This window comes from Rhinatrema bivittatum, chromosome 6 (genome assembly GCF_901001135.1).
Source record: "Rhinatrema bivittatum chromosome 6, aRhiBiv1.1, whole genome shotgun sequence".
NCBI lineage: Eukaryota > Metazoa > Chordata > Amphibia > Gymnophiona > Rhinatrematidae > Rhinatrema > Rhinatrema bivittatum.
The window spans coordinates 258,994,916-259,011,703 of NC_042620.1; the positions used below are offsets into that span (position 1 = coordinate 258,994,916).

At 48.2% G+C, this 16,788-nt stretch overlaps 1 protein-coding gene across 2 annotated transcripts in view; it reads right to left on the reverse strand.

Annotated features, from left to right (window-relative positions):
* LOC115094165 (complement factor B-like) overlaps nt 1–16,788 on the reverse strand; it is a 131,389-nt gene that overhangs the window by 25,774 nt on the left and 88,827 nt on the right. Inside the window, exon 15 of one of the 2 annotated variants that reach the window (XM_029606932.1) lies at nt 8,981–9,114. The exons of the other annotated variant lie outside the window; for it this stretch is intronic. Within the exon in view, the coding sequence (XP_029462792.1) occupies nt 8,981–9,114 (134 nt within the window). The remainder of the gene's footprint in view (nt 1–8,980; nt 9,115–16,788) is intronic. 2 annotated transcript variants of the gene reach the window in all.

Below are 16,788 nucleotides of genomic sequence, written 5' to 3' on the forward strand. Positions count from 1 at the left end.
ACCCACTGGGGGTCCTCCAGGTCCATTCCGCGTCATAAGTACTCGGGGACTAACCACCATATGAGGCTGGCTTTGGCGGGGTCCATGAGCAGTAAGGGCAACTGGAACTCTTCTGACTTGGGTGTTAGGATTTGCAAGTATGTGGGCCCTTTGGCTGAGGTGAAAGGTGGTACTGCCCAGGGGAGGAGCCCCACTGATCCTCACCGTCGGGAGGCGGTCTCAGCAGCGGGATGTAATACAGCTGAAGAAAGGTAGGAGAGGGCGACCCCTGGAAGCGGGTCACAGAATGATAGGGCAGGTGCTTACGTCAGACTCAACTCAGAGGACAGGAGTCAGGCATGAGATGCGGCACTACCCGAGGAGTGAGGGTGCCAAGTGAAAGTATAGTCACTGAAGTTACCCTGGGTCTGTAGAAATGGTACACAAGAGGGTTCATCGGTGGGAGGTCACGGTAGTGGTCCGCAGAGCAAGGTACACTGGCGAGGGTTCCTCTGGCGATATGATGGCACAGGTCCGCAGAGTGGGGCAGATCCAGAAAGGGGTCCTCTAGCGATTTCACAGCAATGGTCCACAGAGCGGGGTACACCAGAGAGGATCCCAACGTAGGTATCGCAGCATGGTTACTCACAGTGTCCGGAGACAAGGATGTAGTTCCATAGAATGCCTCGGGAAACGAGGCAGGCAGGAGTCCGGGTGAAGGCCCTCCGAGTAGTGGATAGCTGAGAGACGAGGAAGGCCCCCGAGGAGTGGGTACCCGATAGTCTCACACCACAGATGCAGGAACCGGAACAAGCTGAAGCGAGAGTAGGTAGAATCAGCAAGATGAACTCGTTACTAAGTTGTCGACTGTCTGGGCCGGCGAGCTTAAGTATTGAAGCAGAGTGACATCATCTGATGGGGTCGCCTCCGAGGTTCCCGTCATGATGTGGTTAAAGCAGGTCAGAGAGCATGCGCGTGCGCCTAGGGAACCCCGCAGGTAAGATGGCTGTCGGCGGCGTCCATGCTGGTCAGGTGGTGTTGCGACCGGTCTACGAAGGCTTCTCCCCTCCTACCTCTCACTACTTGCAGCTCCTCCTGCTCACCTCGGACCTACTGGCTGCCGCGGCGTCTGTTTGCTGTCTCTCCGGCGTCCCCGGACCGGCTTTGGTGCTGCCTCCCACCATGCTCCTCCAAGGTACCTTAGGGCGCGCACGCTGCCCTCATCTTTATTTCCACGTTGGCGAGAACCTCAGGGGCGTCCCCCTGATGTGACGTCACGCTCACTGGATATTTAAGCCTACAGTATTTGCTAGCTCGTTGAGTTAGCAACGGAACTCTTACGGATGGGATTTGCTCTCCGTACCGAAGCTGCTCTGCCTCTCCAGCACTATCTGGAACTCTTACACCCTTCGGGGCTGCTAATGGGGTACCTGCTCCTCGGGGGCCTCTTCTGCTTCTTTCAGATGCTATCAGGAAACCGGTACTCGCTCCTCGAGGGCCCATGTTCCCTGAGTCGCTGCCTGCATCTTCAAACCTTTCTACTTGGAAGACTTCACTAACAGTTTCCATCAGTGAGTACAACTGCCATCTATTCCACAGTACTGCTTCACTGGAACCAGGTACTTGCTCCTCGAGGGCCTGCTATCTGCTCCGGTGCCAGACCTCTCGTCTAGTGGAATCTCTTATACTGCTACATAAGTACAATACAACTGAGTCTCTCTGCTCAAAGGGATCAGGTACTCGCTCCTCGAGGGCCTGCTCTCCCTGTCTCGGAGCTTCTCCTAATTCTACCTGGGACTCTGAATACTTCTCATTGTGTACTCATAACTCTCTGTCTCTTTCCACTACAGCACAGCCTAGCAAAGGATTTGCTGTTCCAGCGTTCTGTGGGAGACCTGCCCAGCCAGGCTCAACATCCACTACTCACAACTGCCACCTCTGGTGGTTTCCAAAACTGTTTAATAAAAGATTCAAATCTGTGTTTGTGTCCAGAGTCTAGCCTGACACCGTGGTCTCTCACGGAACTGCCCCCCTGTGGGTGTGGTCAGCTGCCACAGTGTCCAATGATCCACCCAAACATCAATAACCATAACAGGTGGGCCTGGGAACAGAGGTTGGAAGGCCGGCGGTAGCTGGCAGAGGCCACGAGTTCGCCCAACTGAGCCAAAGCAGTAAAAAAGGAGGTGAGCAACAGAGGTTGCAGCTGTCTGTGGCCGCGGAGCGTAATAGTACCCCCCCTTCTTAGGGTCGTCCCCCCCCCCCCCGGGGGTTTGGGTTTCCTTGGGTGAGAAGAATGAAACTGCTTGATCAGTTCTTTATCGAGAATATTGGCTGCAGGCTCCCAGCTATTCTCTTCAGGCCAAAAGCCCTCCTACGATATCAGATATTCCCATCATCTTCCTTGCTTCCGTACATCCAGGACATTCTGAACTTGATATGTCATGTCCTCCTCTGATGCTAGAGGTTCAGGTGGATTTTTGGAAAATTCGGATAGAATGAGAGGTTTGAGCAATGAGATGTGGAAGGCGTTATGAATCTTGATTGATGTGGGCAGGCGAAGGCTGTATGTTACTGGGCCCAGACGACGAAGTACGGGAAATGGCCCAATGTACCTGGGAGCAAAGCGGACTGAAGGTAATTTCAGACGAATAAATTGAGTAATAAGGCATACTTTATCACCAGGACTGAATTGATGGTTATGCTTTAGATTTTGCTCGCCCATTGCAAGACCTGTTTTTGGTGTCTCCCTGTGGGTCTCGGGAAAGGCGGCAGGTGGTGAACCAAACCCTGTGTCGATTGAAAGCCCTGGGAGCCATTGTTCCAGTTCCACCAGCTGAGCACCGGACATCTCGGCGATGATTCTGGAGGTCTTGTGAGAATACCAGGATGCCATCCAGGTAGACTACGATGCACTGGTAGAGCATGTCTCTGAATACCTCATTCATCATATTCTGGAATACCGCTGGGGCGTTACAAAGGCCGAAAGGCATTACCAGGTATTCGAAATGGCTGTCACGGGTGTTAAAAGCAGCTTTCCATTCGTCACCCTGGCATATCCGGACCAGATTGTAGGCCCCCCTCAGATCCAATTTGGAGAATATTTTGTCCCCCTGGAGCCTGTGAAACAGTTCAGAGATTAGAGGCAAGGGGTATTGGTCTTTCTGGGTAATTTCGTTTAAGCTGCAGTAATCTATACACGGCCAGAGGGAACCGTCCTTTTTCGCCATGAAAAAGAATCCCGCTCCAGCGGGAGACTTGGAAGGCCGAATGAAGCCTTTTGCCAGATTCTCTTGTATGTATTTATTTATATAACATTTTTCTATACCGACCTTCAAGGTAATAACCATATCAAATCGGTTTACATAGAACAGGGAGGAACTTTAACAATAAATAATCATTTAACAAAAGGAGCAAAGTTACAATCAACAAGGAGGATAAACTTGGAAGCATAGGTAGCTGGAAAAAAGAGTAGAAGGAGGCAAATAGCCGAGAACATAATAACAATACAAGTTAGTATTTTGTATATTTTGGCTGCTTAGGGGTTTCTAATTCCAGACTACTAAGGCCATGTAGTCTGACATGGCCTTAGTTTCTGTTAGCGAGAGTGGGTACACCCTTCCGCGAGGAGGCTCTGAATTTGGAAGCAAATTTATTGCACAATCAAAAGAGCAATGAGGCGGTAAGGTGTCCGCAGCTTTCTTCGAGAAAACATCGGCGTAAACTGAGTACTGCAGCGGGAGACCTGGGAGAGACATTGTGGTAGATAAGCAAGGCATAGGTGACATGACCTCCAAACAATTCTTGTGACAGGAGCTGCCCCATTGGGATAGTTGTAATGTGTTCCAGTCGAATTGTGGAGTGTGAAGTTTCAACCACGGTAGTCCAAGAACCACAGGATGGATGGCCTTGTCCAGTTCCAGAAAAGAGATGGTGTGCATGGATCCTGTACGGAGTCGGATGGGGACTGTGGAGCAAGTAAGTTCCCCAGTTAACAGCTCCCTGTGGATCGAGGAGAGCAACAATGGTGTGGGTGTGCTGACCATGGGTATCTGGAGATGCTCCACCAGCTGTCAGAAAATAAAGTTACCACCAGCCCCGGAATCCACTAAGGTCAGGGTGTGAAATTCCAGGGTACCTGAGTTGATGGAAACAGGTAGCATTAATGGAGGAGAGGGTGATGTCAGACCTAGGACAATTCCTCCGGCAGAACCTAGGCCTGGGAGTTTCCCGGACAGAGTTGGCAAGTAGGTACTGCGTATCCGGACTGACCACAATACATACATAGGCCTGAACGTAGACAATGATGCTTTTCCTTCGAGGATAAATGGCTGTGACCCATCTGCATCGGTTCCTCTTCATCAGTCTCTTGCAGAGCAGCGGTCTTCATAGCCAACCTCTTGGGTCCTCTGGTCTCATGCGAGCATTCATGAAGACGGCGGTCAAGGTGGCCTGCGAGATCCACGAGAGCATCCAAGGTGTCAGGAAGTTTTCGAGCTGCTAGCTCATCCTTGATGCGGAGACTCAGCCCCTTGAGGAAGATCGCATGCAGGCAGCCCAAATCCCAGTGCAGCTCAGACGCAAGGGTTCTAAACTCGATGAAGTAGTCTGTAAAGAATCTGGAACCTTGATGCAGGTGCAGTAGTGTGGAACCGGCGATAGCCTTTTGAGCAGGATCGTCAAAGACGGAGCAGGAGAGAGCGAGGAAGCCCGGCAGATCCTGGAGGATCGGGTCTGCTCGCTCCCACAGAGGTGATGCCCAGGCCAATGCTCTTCCTTCCAGAAGGGATAGTATGTATGTCGTCTTGGTAGCCACATCATGAAAGTATGCAGGTTGTAAGGAGAAGTGCATGTTGCACTGAATCAAGAAGCCCCTACAAGACAAGGGTCACCTGAAAAACAAGGAGGTGCCGGCAGGGGCACTGGAGGTTGAAACAGAGACATCTGTGGAGCTGGACTCAGCTTGGTAGACGTCGAGGCAATGTCCAGCTGGTTATTTAAAATATTTATGGCATTAGCCAAACTCTCCAAAGCTTTCTGCTGGTCAGAAATTCACTGGGCCAGGCCAGGGATGGCCTGGAGGGCCGAGATCTGTGCCGGGTCCAAGGACTTGGCAATCTGTTAGGATTTGTAAGTATGTGGGCTCTTTGGCCCAAGCCTTGGACCTCGTCGACGGCTGCCACGGAGTGAAGGATGGGAGTGAAGGATGGGGCTCTGCCCGGACGAAAATGGCGCTGTCCCCAAAAACGAGAATGAGACGAACCAAAGGTCCTAGAAGGTCTAGGCTTGGCCTCCGGAAACTTGTATACCTTATTTTCTCCTAGGGACTTGATGAGATGTTCAAGATCGTCGCCAAATAAAAATTTTCCTTTGAACGGAAGGGCCCCCAACTGAGACTTGGAAGAGACGTCAGCGGACCAATTGCGGAGCCATAGAAGCCTCCTGGCCAATACCTTGGAGACCATCGTGCGAGAGGAGATATGGAGATCATCATACAAAGCGTCCGCGGTACAAGCAACTGCTGCCTTCCTTCGCTGGGGAAAGATCCTGAGCAGTGAGCAACTGTTGCACCCATCTCAGGGTCGCCCTCTGCATGAGACTACTGCAGATTGCTGCTCTGACGCCGAGCACAGACACCTCAAAGATCCTCTTAAGAAGGACCTCAAGCTTCCTATCCTGGAGATCCTTAAGCACAGTTGCTCCTGCCACTGGAATCGTTGTGCGCATAGTGATGGCCGAAATAGCCGCATCCACCTGTTCAATGCTGCTCCCCCAAGGGGAGGAGCTAGCAATTTATAATACTCTGTAGGCGGAGTTAATGATCTGTTGTGGGTTGGCTCCCACAGAGTGGCAGTCAGTATGATACCGCACTAGTAGTGTAAGGAATAAACACTTAATGGAAATTGGTGAATCCTTGGGCCGATGGCAGATGACACCGCCCCCAAGAGGATATCCTGAGAGGGACCACTGGCTAGGCTGGAGTATGGAGACAACACAGATAGTTCTTTATTAGACAGGAAGTAGAACCACCAGAGGTGGCAGTAATGAGCTGATGTGCCCTGCAGGGCTGAAGTCCCTCAGATACTGGAATTGCGGTCTCTGAGTTGCTGAGCTGTAGAGAGAGACTATAGGTAGTGAGTAGACAGGGTATGCTGGATACATAACCAGTAGTAGATGATACACTCACAATGGTAATGGCTTCTATGCAACAGAGAGTCTTCAGAATATTCAGGAACAGGAGCCGTAGGAGAGTACTGGTTCCTATAAGCAGTCTGGAATGAGAACTCAATATCTCCATACCGGTGATAACGTCTTAGACAGAAGAGAGCCTTCAGAGATTAGGAACATAGGCCCTCGTGGAGCGAGTACCGGTTCCTATCTGTAATAGAACTCACAGTGTTCATGTCTATGATCGCTTCCAGGCAGTAAGGAGTCTTCTGAGCATTCAGGGACGTAGGCCCTCGAGGAGCGAGTACCGGATCCCGTCATAGCAATCTGAAATCAAGAAGAGAGAGAGCGGAGCCCCCGAGGAGCGGGTAATCCTGGTAAGTACAAGAAGGCAGAGTAGCTTGGGCGAATCGTAACCAGGGAATGTAAGATTAGAGTCCTTGCTAACTCGATTCGTAGTTGCAAGCAAAGGCCTTTTAAGTTGGAAGCAGATGACGTCACTATGGGGGGACACCCCCGAGGTTCGCGCCCTTGCCGGTACAAACTCTGGAGCACGCGCGCACGCCCTTACGTCATCAGGAACATGGCGGATCCGCAGCGTCAGGCCAACCCAGGAATTCCAGAGAGACGCGGCAGAGAGACGCCGCGGCCACAAGCTGTCCCTCAGACCTGGAGGGAGTCGCCACACAAGTAGAGAGGATGGAGCGAGGGCGAAGAGCAGGCATGAACGCAACACCACCTTAGGTATTTTGAGAAGATCCAACGACTCCTCCGGGAGCGGATAAAGCTTTTCCATAGCTCGTCCAACCAGCAGACTGGCTTCCGGCATGACCCACTCCTGGGTCATGAGCTGCAATAGCATTGGGTGGAAAGTAAAAGTCCTAGGGGGAGCCCGAAGACCTGATAGAACAGGATCCACCGTGGAAGGCTCAATTACTTGCTGTGGAGTCTGAATCCCCAGTTCCGACAGAACATGAGGGATCATAGGATCCAGCTCCTCCCTGCGAAACAATCTGAGCACCCGAGGATCATCTCCTTCAACCAGGACAGATTTATCACCTCATCGGCCGTGTCTGCGCTGAGAGGATCCTGTGATGCAAGATCAGGGGGATTGGCTAGTGGGGCCCTCGACGCATCCGGATTCCCCTGGACCGTTCGAACACGAGGGGCGTCCTGACCCTCCGCAGGCCTGGGGATCTTTGCTGGCGGAGGATCCTGTGATTGTAAATCCGGCTCTGCCTCTAGATATGCTTTGTGCAATAAAAGCACAAACTGTGAAGAAAAAGGATGCTGTTTCTTTAAGACCTTCCCCACCCTCCCCCCCCCCCCGGGGGAAAAAACAGACTGGGGGCAGAGGCAGGCACTGAATCCTGAGGCCTTTCAGGGCTCAGATTCGGTGGGGAAAGCTGAGGAGGGAGTTCTCCTCCCCCCAAGCCCTGCAAAGCATTGGAGCCTGGAGGATCCAAAATGGCCACCATTCCTGTGCTGATCGGGGACGGGGCAGGCTGAGGCCTCCGAGTCGGCAGACTCCTTCCTGCACCTCGGGACCGCATGAGGGACGCCCCCTGCCATTCCTAGGTAAATCAGACGGGCCTTCTCCCCCGGGAATGCATCGGGAGCAGAGGCCATCGTGGGAGAGCCGTACAGCCAGCTCCCCACAGGCAGAGCACCGCGATCCCTGCAGCATTCTGAATGGAGCTGCGATAAGGGAAGCAACCCAGCATAAAAGCTACCCTCTCCGGAGATCCAGGAGACCTGAGTTTTTTGTTTTTTGTTTTTTTTTTACTTGTTGCTCACAATCAACCAGGGGAATGAAATGTCCCTGGGTCTAGGCTGAGCAACTACAGATCTCACCAGAGGAATGGCAACTTCTCTGGACTGTTAGGAGGAGGGACCGGCCCACTGGTAAATCCCCCTACTCACCGGTTTAAGAAACAGTCTGCGGATAAACAGGCTCTCGGGGTATCAAACCCAGCCGGGCCTACTACCAAGGGGGATAGGCTGCTACCCCTTGGGAGGACTTGTACTCCTTTTCTTTTTTTTTTTTTTACTAATTGATCTAGCTGGAGGAAATTAAAGGTACAAAGACCTCTTCAATAGAAAGCTAACAGAGATCTATCCTTTTTTTTTTTTAAAGAATCAGGACTGCAGGTTCTGCCACCTTCATCTGCTGGAGACAGAGAAATACTGAAGGATCGCAGGTGGTACACCAAACTAATAGGCGGTGCCTTTCACGTCTTTCTCTGTCTCCACCTGCTGGAAGGGAGGCATAACCCAGCGGTCTGAACTGATCCAGGAATGTACAGGGAAGGGGATTAATTAGCACCTCTACAACCCGCGTCCAACTGCGGGTTAAACAGTGCACTCGGCTGAGCACCCTGTATTGCATCGGCCCCTTTGAGTGGGCTGTCACGTTATCAGACTAAACTACAGCGCTCACACCTCTACAATACCATCCTGTGGACATCTGTTATTACTACATGCACAGAACAGGTAACATTTTTCCCCAAACAGGGCAACCAAGACATTCTCCCGGTCTCCCCCACCCACAGCCACCAGACCCCCAAATAAAAGAGTGCACTAATTTTGGGGGTCTCCCTACATTAAGAACAAACAAAAATGACAAAGGTGAAATTATTTGCTAAAACTGTGCACTTTTCAGGTTTCGCTTGCAGTGTTGCTCCCTTCCCAGGGTCTGCCACCTCCTGTATTTCGTCACCAGCGCGCAGAGCAGTTTCTCGCAGGGTAGTGCTTCCAAGCGGGTTTTGTTTTGCACTCACCGTGATCAGAACTCACTTTACTCATATATACCAGTGTGTGCTGAGTTCGATCTTACCTGGATAGCGATTTCGGTGAAGTACAGAATATTTGGAGGCTGGTTTTCAGAAGTCCAGGGTCTCTTCCCCCAGCCACTGATATATCCAGAAATCTTTTTATCCTCCTCCCCTCCATGTCCCGTCAACATCTTGTCTGTGAGGACAGGAAATCTGCATCATTATGGGAACAGTGTGGTCGGTCTAAGGGTGTTAGTGGCTAAAAAACACAGACTGAGCTTTAGAAGTTGATGAGATTCTGCAGTATACCAAACTATTTTTACTAAGGGGAAAATGATGAAAATCACTTATTGACCAAAAGGAAAAAAAACCCCCAAAATAAAATAAGTCCATTCATTTTATGGGTTGCTAATATCACAAGACTTGTGAGATCAGCCCAGGTCATATATGGGATTGGCTTCGGAAACTTTAATTTAAAACTGTTTTGTTTTTTTTTTACAAGAAAATAATGAACAGTGATCCTTCTATTCATTAAACAAGATACAAAAGACATTAAAATGTAAATTTTACAGTTTTCATCCCTTCATTCCAGCAAAACAAACACCGAAAATATTCTACAAGTAATAAATCCCCCACTTCCCACCTCACCCGACCCTGCTGAAGAACGAGCCAGAATATGTTCCGATAATCATCAAGAACAGTGCTGTGTGCCCTGGGGGACAGCTCCTGGACAGAATGCTCCCAAGTGGATAGGAAGGTTTTCGGAGCCTTAAGAGAACGCTGGGATTCCAGTTTTTCCATTTGCATTAAATGAAAGCAGAAGCTTCTCCATGTCCAACGGGAGGGGTCCTCATGAGCCCTCCTTGCCAGCAGCACATTCTTTCTTCGCCATAAGCAAGCTTTCCTAACAAAAAGACACAAAAACCTTTCCCCACCGCTTTAAAAGAGTCTGGGATATCAAAACGTACCTCCTCCATGGTTAAAAAAAAAAATCTTTTGCCCAATTACCCATTCAAGAAAATGCCTAACCTTGGCCCAAAACTGTTGTGTATCACAGAACAGGAACAAAACGAATGACCTAGTGCACCTGGGCTCCCTGTACATTTTAGGGATACCTCAGTAGTGGAGAATTTAACTGTAAATGCCACCATAAATTTGTATGGAGGAGGACTTGATCTACAAGAACTGACAATGCTTAAAAGCTGAAACCAACTTTGTACCAGGAATGTCAAACGTCATTTCCCTTTTCCATTTATCCCGTAAAATCCCCAAGTCTGCTTTGAGGGGGAGATCCAGAATAGCTTTATAGAAATCCTGTCTACCTCATCCCATCTAAAAAATAAATAAATCATCTACCTTTGTTCTAAAATCCCCTAGATCAAAGACATTAAATAACTAAAGAACTAAAAAATGAAATTTCAGACCTATTAGTAAAAATTTGTAACCTATCATTAAAATCATCCATTGTACCTGAGGACTGGAGGATAGCAAATGTAACCCCAATATTTGAAAAGGGCTCCAGGGGAGATCCGGGAAATTACAGACCGGTTAGCCTGACTTCAGTGCCAGGAAAAATAGTGGAAAGTGTTCTAAACATCAAAATCACAGAACATATAGAAAGACATGGTTTAATGGAACAAAGTCAGCATGGCTTTACCCAAGGCAAGTCTTGCCTCACAAATCTGCTTCACTTTTTTGAAGGAGTTAATAAACATGTGGATAAAGGTGAACCTGTAGATGTAGTGTACTTGGATTTTCAGAAGGCATTTGACAAAGTTCTTCATTAGAGGCTTCTAGGAAAAGTAAAAAGTTATGGGATAGGTGGCGAAGTCCTTTCGTGGATTTCAAGCTGACTAAAAGACAGGAAACAGAGAGTAGGATTAAATGGACAATTTTCTCAGTGGAAGGGAGTGGGCAGTGGAGTGCCTCAGGGATCTGTACTGGGACCCTTACTTTTCAATATATTTATAAATGATCTGGAAAGAAATACGACGAGTGAGGTAATCAAATTTGCAGATGATACAAAATTGTTCAGAGTAGTTAAATCACAAGCAGATTGTGATAAATTGCAGGAAGACCTTGTGAGGCTGGAAAATTGGGCATCTAAATGGCAGATGACATTTAATGTGGACAAGTGCAAGGTGATGCATATAGGGAAAAATAACCCATGCTATAGTTACACAATGTTAGGTTCCATATTAGGTGCTACTACCCAAGAAAGATCTAAGCGTCATAGTGGATAACACATTGAAATCGTCGGTTCAGTGTGCTGCGGCAGTCAAAAAAGCAAACAGAAAGTTGGGAATTATTAGAAAGGGAATGGTGAATAAAATGGAAAATGTCATAATGCCTCTGTATCGCTCCATGGTGAGACCGCACCTTGAATATTGTGTACAATTCTGGTTGCCTCATCTCAAAAAAGATATAATTGCGATGGAGAAGGTACAGAGAAGGGCTACCAAAATGATAAAGGGAATGGAACAGCTCCCCTATGAGGAAAGACTAAAGAGGTTAGGACTTTTCAGCTTGGAGAAGAGACAGCTGAGGGGGGATATGATAGAGGTGTTTAAAATCATGAGAGGTCTAGAACGGGTAGATGTGAATCGGTTTTTTACTCTTTCGAATAATAGAAAGACTAGGGGGCACTCCATGAAGTTAGCATGTGGTACATTTAAAACTAATCGGAGAAAGTTCTTTTTCACTCAATACACAATTAAACTCTGGAATTTGTTGCTAGGGGATGTGGTTAGTGCAGTTAGTATAGCTGTGTTTAAAAAAGGATTGGATAAGTTCTTGGAGGAGAAGTCCATTACCTGCTATTAATTAAGTTGACTTAGAAAATAGCCACTGCTATTACTAGCAACGGTAACATGGAATAGACTTAGTTTTTGGGTACTTGCCAGGTTCTTATGGCCTGGATTGGCCACTGTTGGAAACAGGATGCTGGGCTTGATGGACCCTTGGTCTGACCCAGTATGGCATATTCTTATGTTCTTAACTATGCTAAACCTTTTCATACAAGAATCTCCATGCCGAATGAAGTGAGTGAACAAGCACGTGGGATCATAAATGAAGAGGCAACACCGACGACTTGGCATGTAGAAGTTAACACAACTGAAGTGGTGAGACTATACTTCTTTCACAAGCCAACGGAGTATAATATTCTGTATCATATAGCCAGTCTCTAACATGATGGAACAGAAATTCATAAAAGATACCCCACACCACCATATTTCCAATCCCCTAAAATGTTTGACAAAGATGTTCTTGCGTTTTGTTCCTTCCAAAAATAATAATGAGAAAGAATAGCATTTAATGCCTTCAAATCTTTAATCAACACTCTTGCGAGCAGGCACTCACCCCATGTTGCCTTTTGCGTCACCCGACGCGGCATGGATGCTGCCGTCGGGCCCTTCAGCGCGGCCAGAGCCGCGGTCTTGAGTCCCTTACGCAGCCCGGAGGCCGCCCCAGATGTTCCTCTTCACCGCGGCCACGGACTTTCTGCCTCTCCATTGCGGCCGGAAGCTGCCGCCTTCGTCACTCCTTCGCGGCGTGAAGGCCGCATCCCTGGGCTCGAGTGGTGGCTGGAGCTGCCCCCGGGGCCTCCTGCAGCGGCTGGAGCCGCTGCCATCATCAGGGCCTGCTCTCCAGGCCCAGCCCTGCCTTCTGCGCGAGGACGTCGGTCCTGCACAGCTCTCCTGCTTCCTCTAGGCGCGCGGCCGTGCCTCTCTGCTACATTTAAAGGGCCAGACACAGGAAGTGTGCTGGCCCCACCTTTAATGGGACTTCCTGCTTCAGCCCTATAAAAGGGCTGCTCTGTCATTCAGACATCGCCTTGCATCGGAGTTACTTCACTCTGGAGGCTCCTGCCTGAGTTCCGTTAGGTCTTCTGTCTTCTTGTGGAGCTCCTCATCTCGTCTCATCTCGTCTTCTCGTCATGCCATGTCTTCGTCGCCTGAGGTCCTCGTCCAGGTGTCCTGGTGTCTCGTCTTGATCCTTCGCCTCCTGATGTCCCAGGTTCCTTGGTATCCTGTCCTTTTTGGTGTCAGGTCAATGCTCCTGAGCCTTCTGGTCCTGTAGGCCGGTAGTCCCTCGGATGACGTCTTTCCCGAGCGTGGACTAGCCTGCAGGTGGACTGGTGTCCTGTGCCGTCATGTCCTGCCAGCCGTGTTGGTGCTTCGGATGACATCGGCTTCATCGTCGGAATTCCTCCGCCTGGACTCTTCCCTGCGCTTGTCCCGTTCTCGGCGTGGTCCGTGACCAGCCTCCTCGGGCTGTGTAGGGCGCGCAGTGGGACAGGGTGGTCCGTGACCAGTCCATTGGGTCCGCCCGTGAAGGTGGGCTGAGTAGGGCACCCTGAGAGACAGTGCCAATGTCTTCCTCCCTGCTTCACGTCTCATCTGGTCAAGTTCAGCGTCATGTTCCTGATGTCAACGCATCGACCACTGGTCCGGGATGCCGTTGCATCGACCACTGGTCTGTGATGTCTTCACATCAGCCCTGCTGTCAAGTCTTCTACAGTCCTGGTGTCACGTCTTCTTCAGTGTCATGTTCCTGATGTCGCCGCATCGACCTCTGGTCTGGGATGCCGTTTCATTGACCATTGGTCTGTGATGTCTTCGCATCAGCCCTGGTGTTATGTCTTTGCCTGTGATGCCATTGCATCAACCCAAGTATTCGTCTGTGATGCCGTTGCATCAACCCAAGTCCTCGTCTGTGATGCCGTCGCATCAATCCAAGTCTGTCATGTCTTCATGTCAAGGACCGTCTGCCTTCATCCTCAGGCCAGGCCTGCTGCTCCATGCTGATCCAAGCGGCAGGTCCGAAATGGCTCGGAATGGTCGAAGGACCATTCACATTCCAACATCATCTTGTTGTTGGCCTTGGGAGCTTGCAGGCCTGGCAGAGGGTAAGACTGTCAGCCATGGTGGAACACGCCGTCAACCCTCGGTTCGGTCCTGGATCCGTCTGGGGTCAGGCTGAGGCCCATGGGCACACTAAAACAACCTGCTACTCAACATAGGCAAAGAGATTCACCCTGTCAATAAGGGATAAAGAGAGGGACTGCTACTGCTGTATGATGAGCTTCGACTGATTGATAAGGGGAGCTATGTTAATAAGATAATGCTGAGAAGTCGAACAGTAACATAATGCCTAAATATCAAAATCAACCATCTACCCATTTTAAAGGATAACTATTCCTCCACAGACTCTTGATACCCATATGAGAAGCCAGTGCTTCAGAATTATGTGAAGCCCAGAAAGAAGAGCCAAACAGCAAGAAAGCAGAGTTGCTTACCTGTAACAGGTGTTCTCCAACAGCAGGATATTAGTTGTCATGCATAGGTGACATCATGAAATGGAGCTTGATGCGGAAAACTGAACATGCCTAACATGCCGTATACCACGCGTCCACTCTGAGTCCATCTTCAGTCTCGCAACATAGAATTACGATAAAATAAAAATAGGAGAAACCCAGCTCCGTGGGGTGGCGGGTTTCATGAGGACTAACATCAAGCTGTCCTCGGAGAACACCTGTTACAGATAAGCAACTCTGCTTTTTCTGAGGACAAGCAAGATGGTTGTCCTCACACATCCCTAGGTACAGGCTGCTCCCCAACAGAAAAGTGGACTAACAGACACCTTACCAAGTGCCAACGGGCACAACAACACCAGTGCTGTTGGTAAAAGAGGGGGAGATAGCCTGAACCCAAACAATGGGCTCTAGGTTGGGAGAGTTGGGTTCTACACCTCAAACAGATTCTGGAGGACAGACTGGCCGAATCTACTGTCACATTGGCCATCCCTATCCAGACAGTAGTGGGATGTGAATGTGTGGCGAGAACTCCATATCAAAGCCTAGCAGATCTCCTCCACAGGAACTGCTTGCAAGTGGGCCATTGATGTTGCCATGACTCTGACAGAATGAGCCTTGACATGACCCCCAAGATGCAGTCCTGCCTGGGCGTAACAGGAGGAGATGCAATCTGATAACCAATTGGATACTGTCTGTTTGGCAATAGCAACGCCCAACCTATACTGAACCAGATGGTAAAACACCAAATCTTTAAATGGCACCCAATGAATTTAAGGGATTTATACAATAAATCAAACAAATCACAAACCCCTCTTGAAAAAAATTTTGCACAAATTATCTGATATTAATTACCCCAATGTCGGGTGAAACATTTAATCTGGCGTTAAAAAATTTTTTTTGTGTAAAAAAATGTTTTTGATGAGAAGAGGAACTTTTCATATATTAGTATCATAAACCCCACCGGGTGATACAGTTGTGTTATAATCATGAACGGACCTCCTCCATCCACATTTTTTTAAACATATCGTGTGAATGCACCAAGTGAACAAATCATTTGTTTTAAAAATTTTTTTGCATGTCTGTAAATTCCATGCTTATGAGAACTTGAACAAATGATGTCACAATCCCGGTATTGTTTGATGTAACAAAAAAGCTGAAATGAGCTCTATCAATATACTAAACTTGTTATAGCAAAAAATAACCATTCGTTCAATCAAACGCTTATGGTATTTTGGCAAGCTATGTCAACCTTTCAGGCATTGTATGTTGTTGAAAAAAGGCTTGGAACAAGCTCAGTCAACATCCTGACTTATCTGATGTTGTAAATCAATGACAGACGCAGCCACGTTTCAAGTCCATCCAGGGACCTTTCATCAGGGAATTTGTCCTCGTTGAATCCTCCGTCGGTGGGTGTTGAAATCTTGCCTGATAAGTTTAATGCATTATCTTCAATCTGAGTCACAGAGACTCTACCAAATTCTATTCAATATCAACTTTATGCCTAGCAAGCCTCTCAATATCTTATATCTCTTACTAAGGGTCCCCAATCCAGACACATTCCAGGAAACTCATCTCAACCCAAGATTAGCCATGGGACATACTGGATAAATCAAGTAAAAAAGAAAGAAAATGATACAATGGAAGTATCCTCAGCCTAGGACACACCTTCCCGACTAAACAGCCATACCCCGTGTAGACAACATAAAAAAACACCGTAAAGTTTGTGATGTGGAGACTTCGCTTCATACCTACACTCCTGTTTCCCCCCAACCCCTCCTCACCGTTCCCAACAACCCTAATAAATTCCAGAATTCCACACAAAGCCCCTCAAATCATGAAGGTATTCATGTATAGATGTGTGAAAAACACCTTCCCATTCAACCCACAGGAAAGGTCCACGCTAAACTAGTAAGGAAGAAAGGGAGATACCATTAGATAAAGTTGTTACAGTTCTTTATACAGGCCATAACGTCCCCACCCTCCCCAAATCTAGAAACTAACAAAAAAATAAAAGAACAGGCCTGTGACAGACAGCAGGAGCATTTAAAAATATGGGTGAAAAGAGATGGAAATCCTAAAGAGCGTGGAGTCGTAATTAACGGCATAACCAATTAATAAATTCACGGCAAGTGACAAACCACGTGCTTAAACGGGCTAAAAAATAAAACGCAATAGCGCCACAGGCAAAGAATCAGCTCCATAATGCGTCCTCGAAAACAAAAACCCAACAGATCCTCAAGGAAGTAGTGATGGAAAGTACTGTCCAGGAGCCGAGCACAAAAACAGTGCATCCCATATAGCGACTTTGCGCTATCCAGATCCACAAAATCACAAAGCCGATGAATGAAATAATGTCAGCCTTATAATGAACGGGTCTTGCAAAGCAATTGATGATCACCAGCAAATTAACACAGAATAGCAAAGAAAACCAAATGTTTGCGATTTAAGTGGAATGGTTTTGAAGCACTGGGTCTCTGTTAATTTTCTTAAGTTTGGGGGCTTCAACAAAGGAATACTTGAAAAAGATACTTGAAAGGTTTTAATGATCCAAAG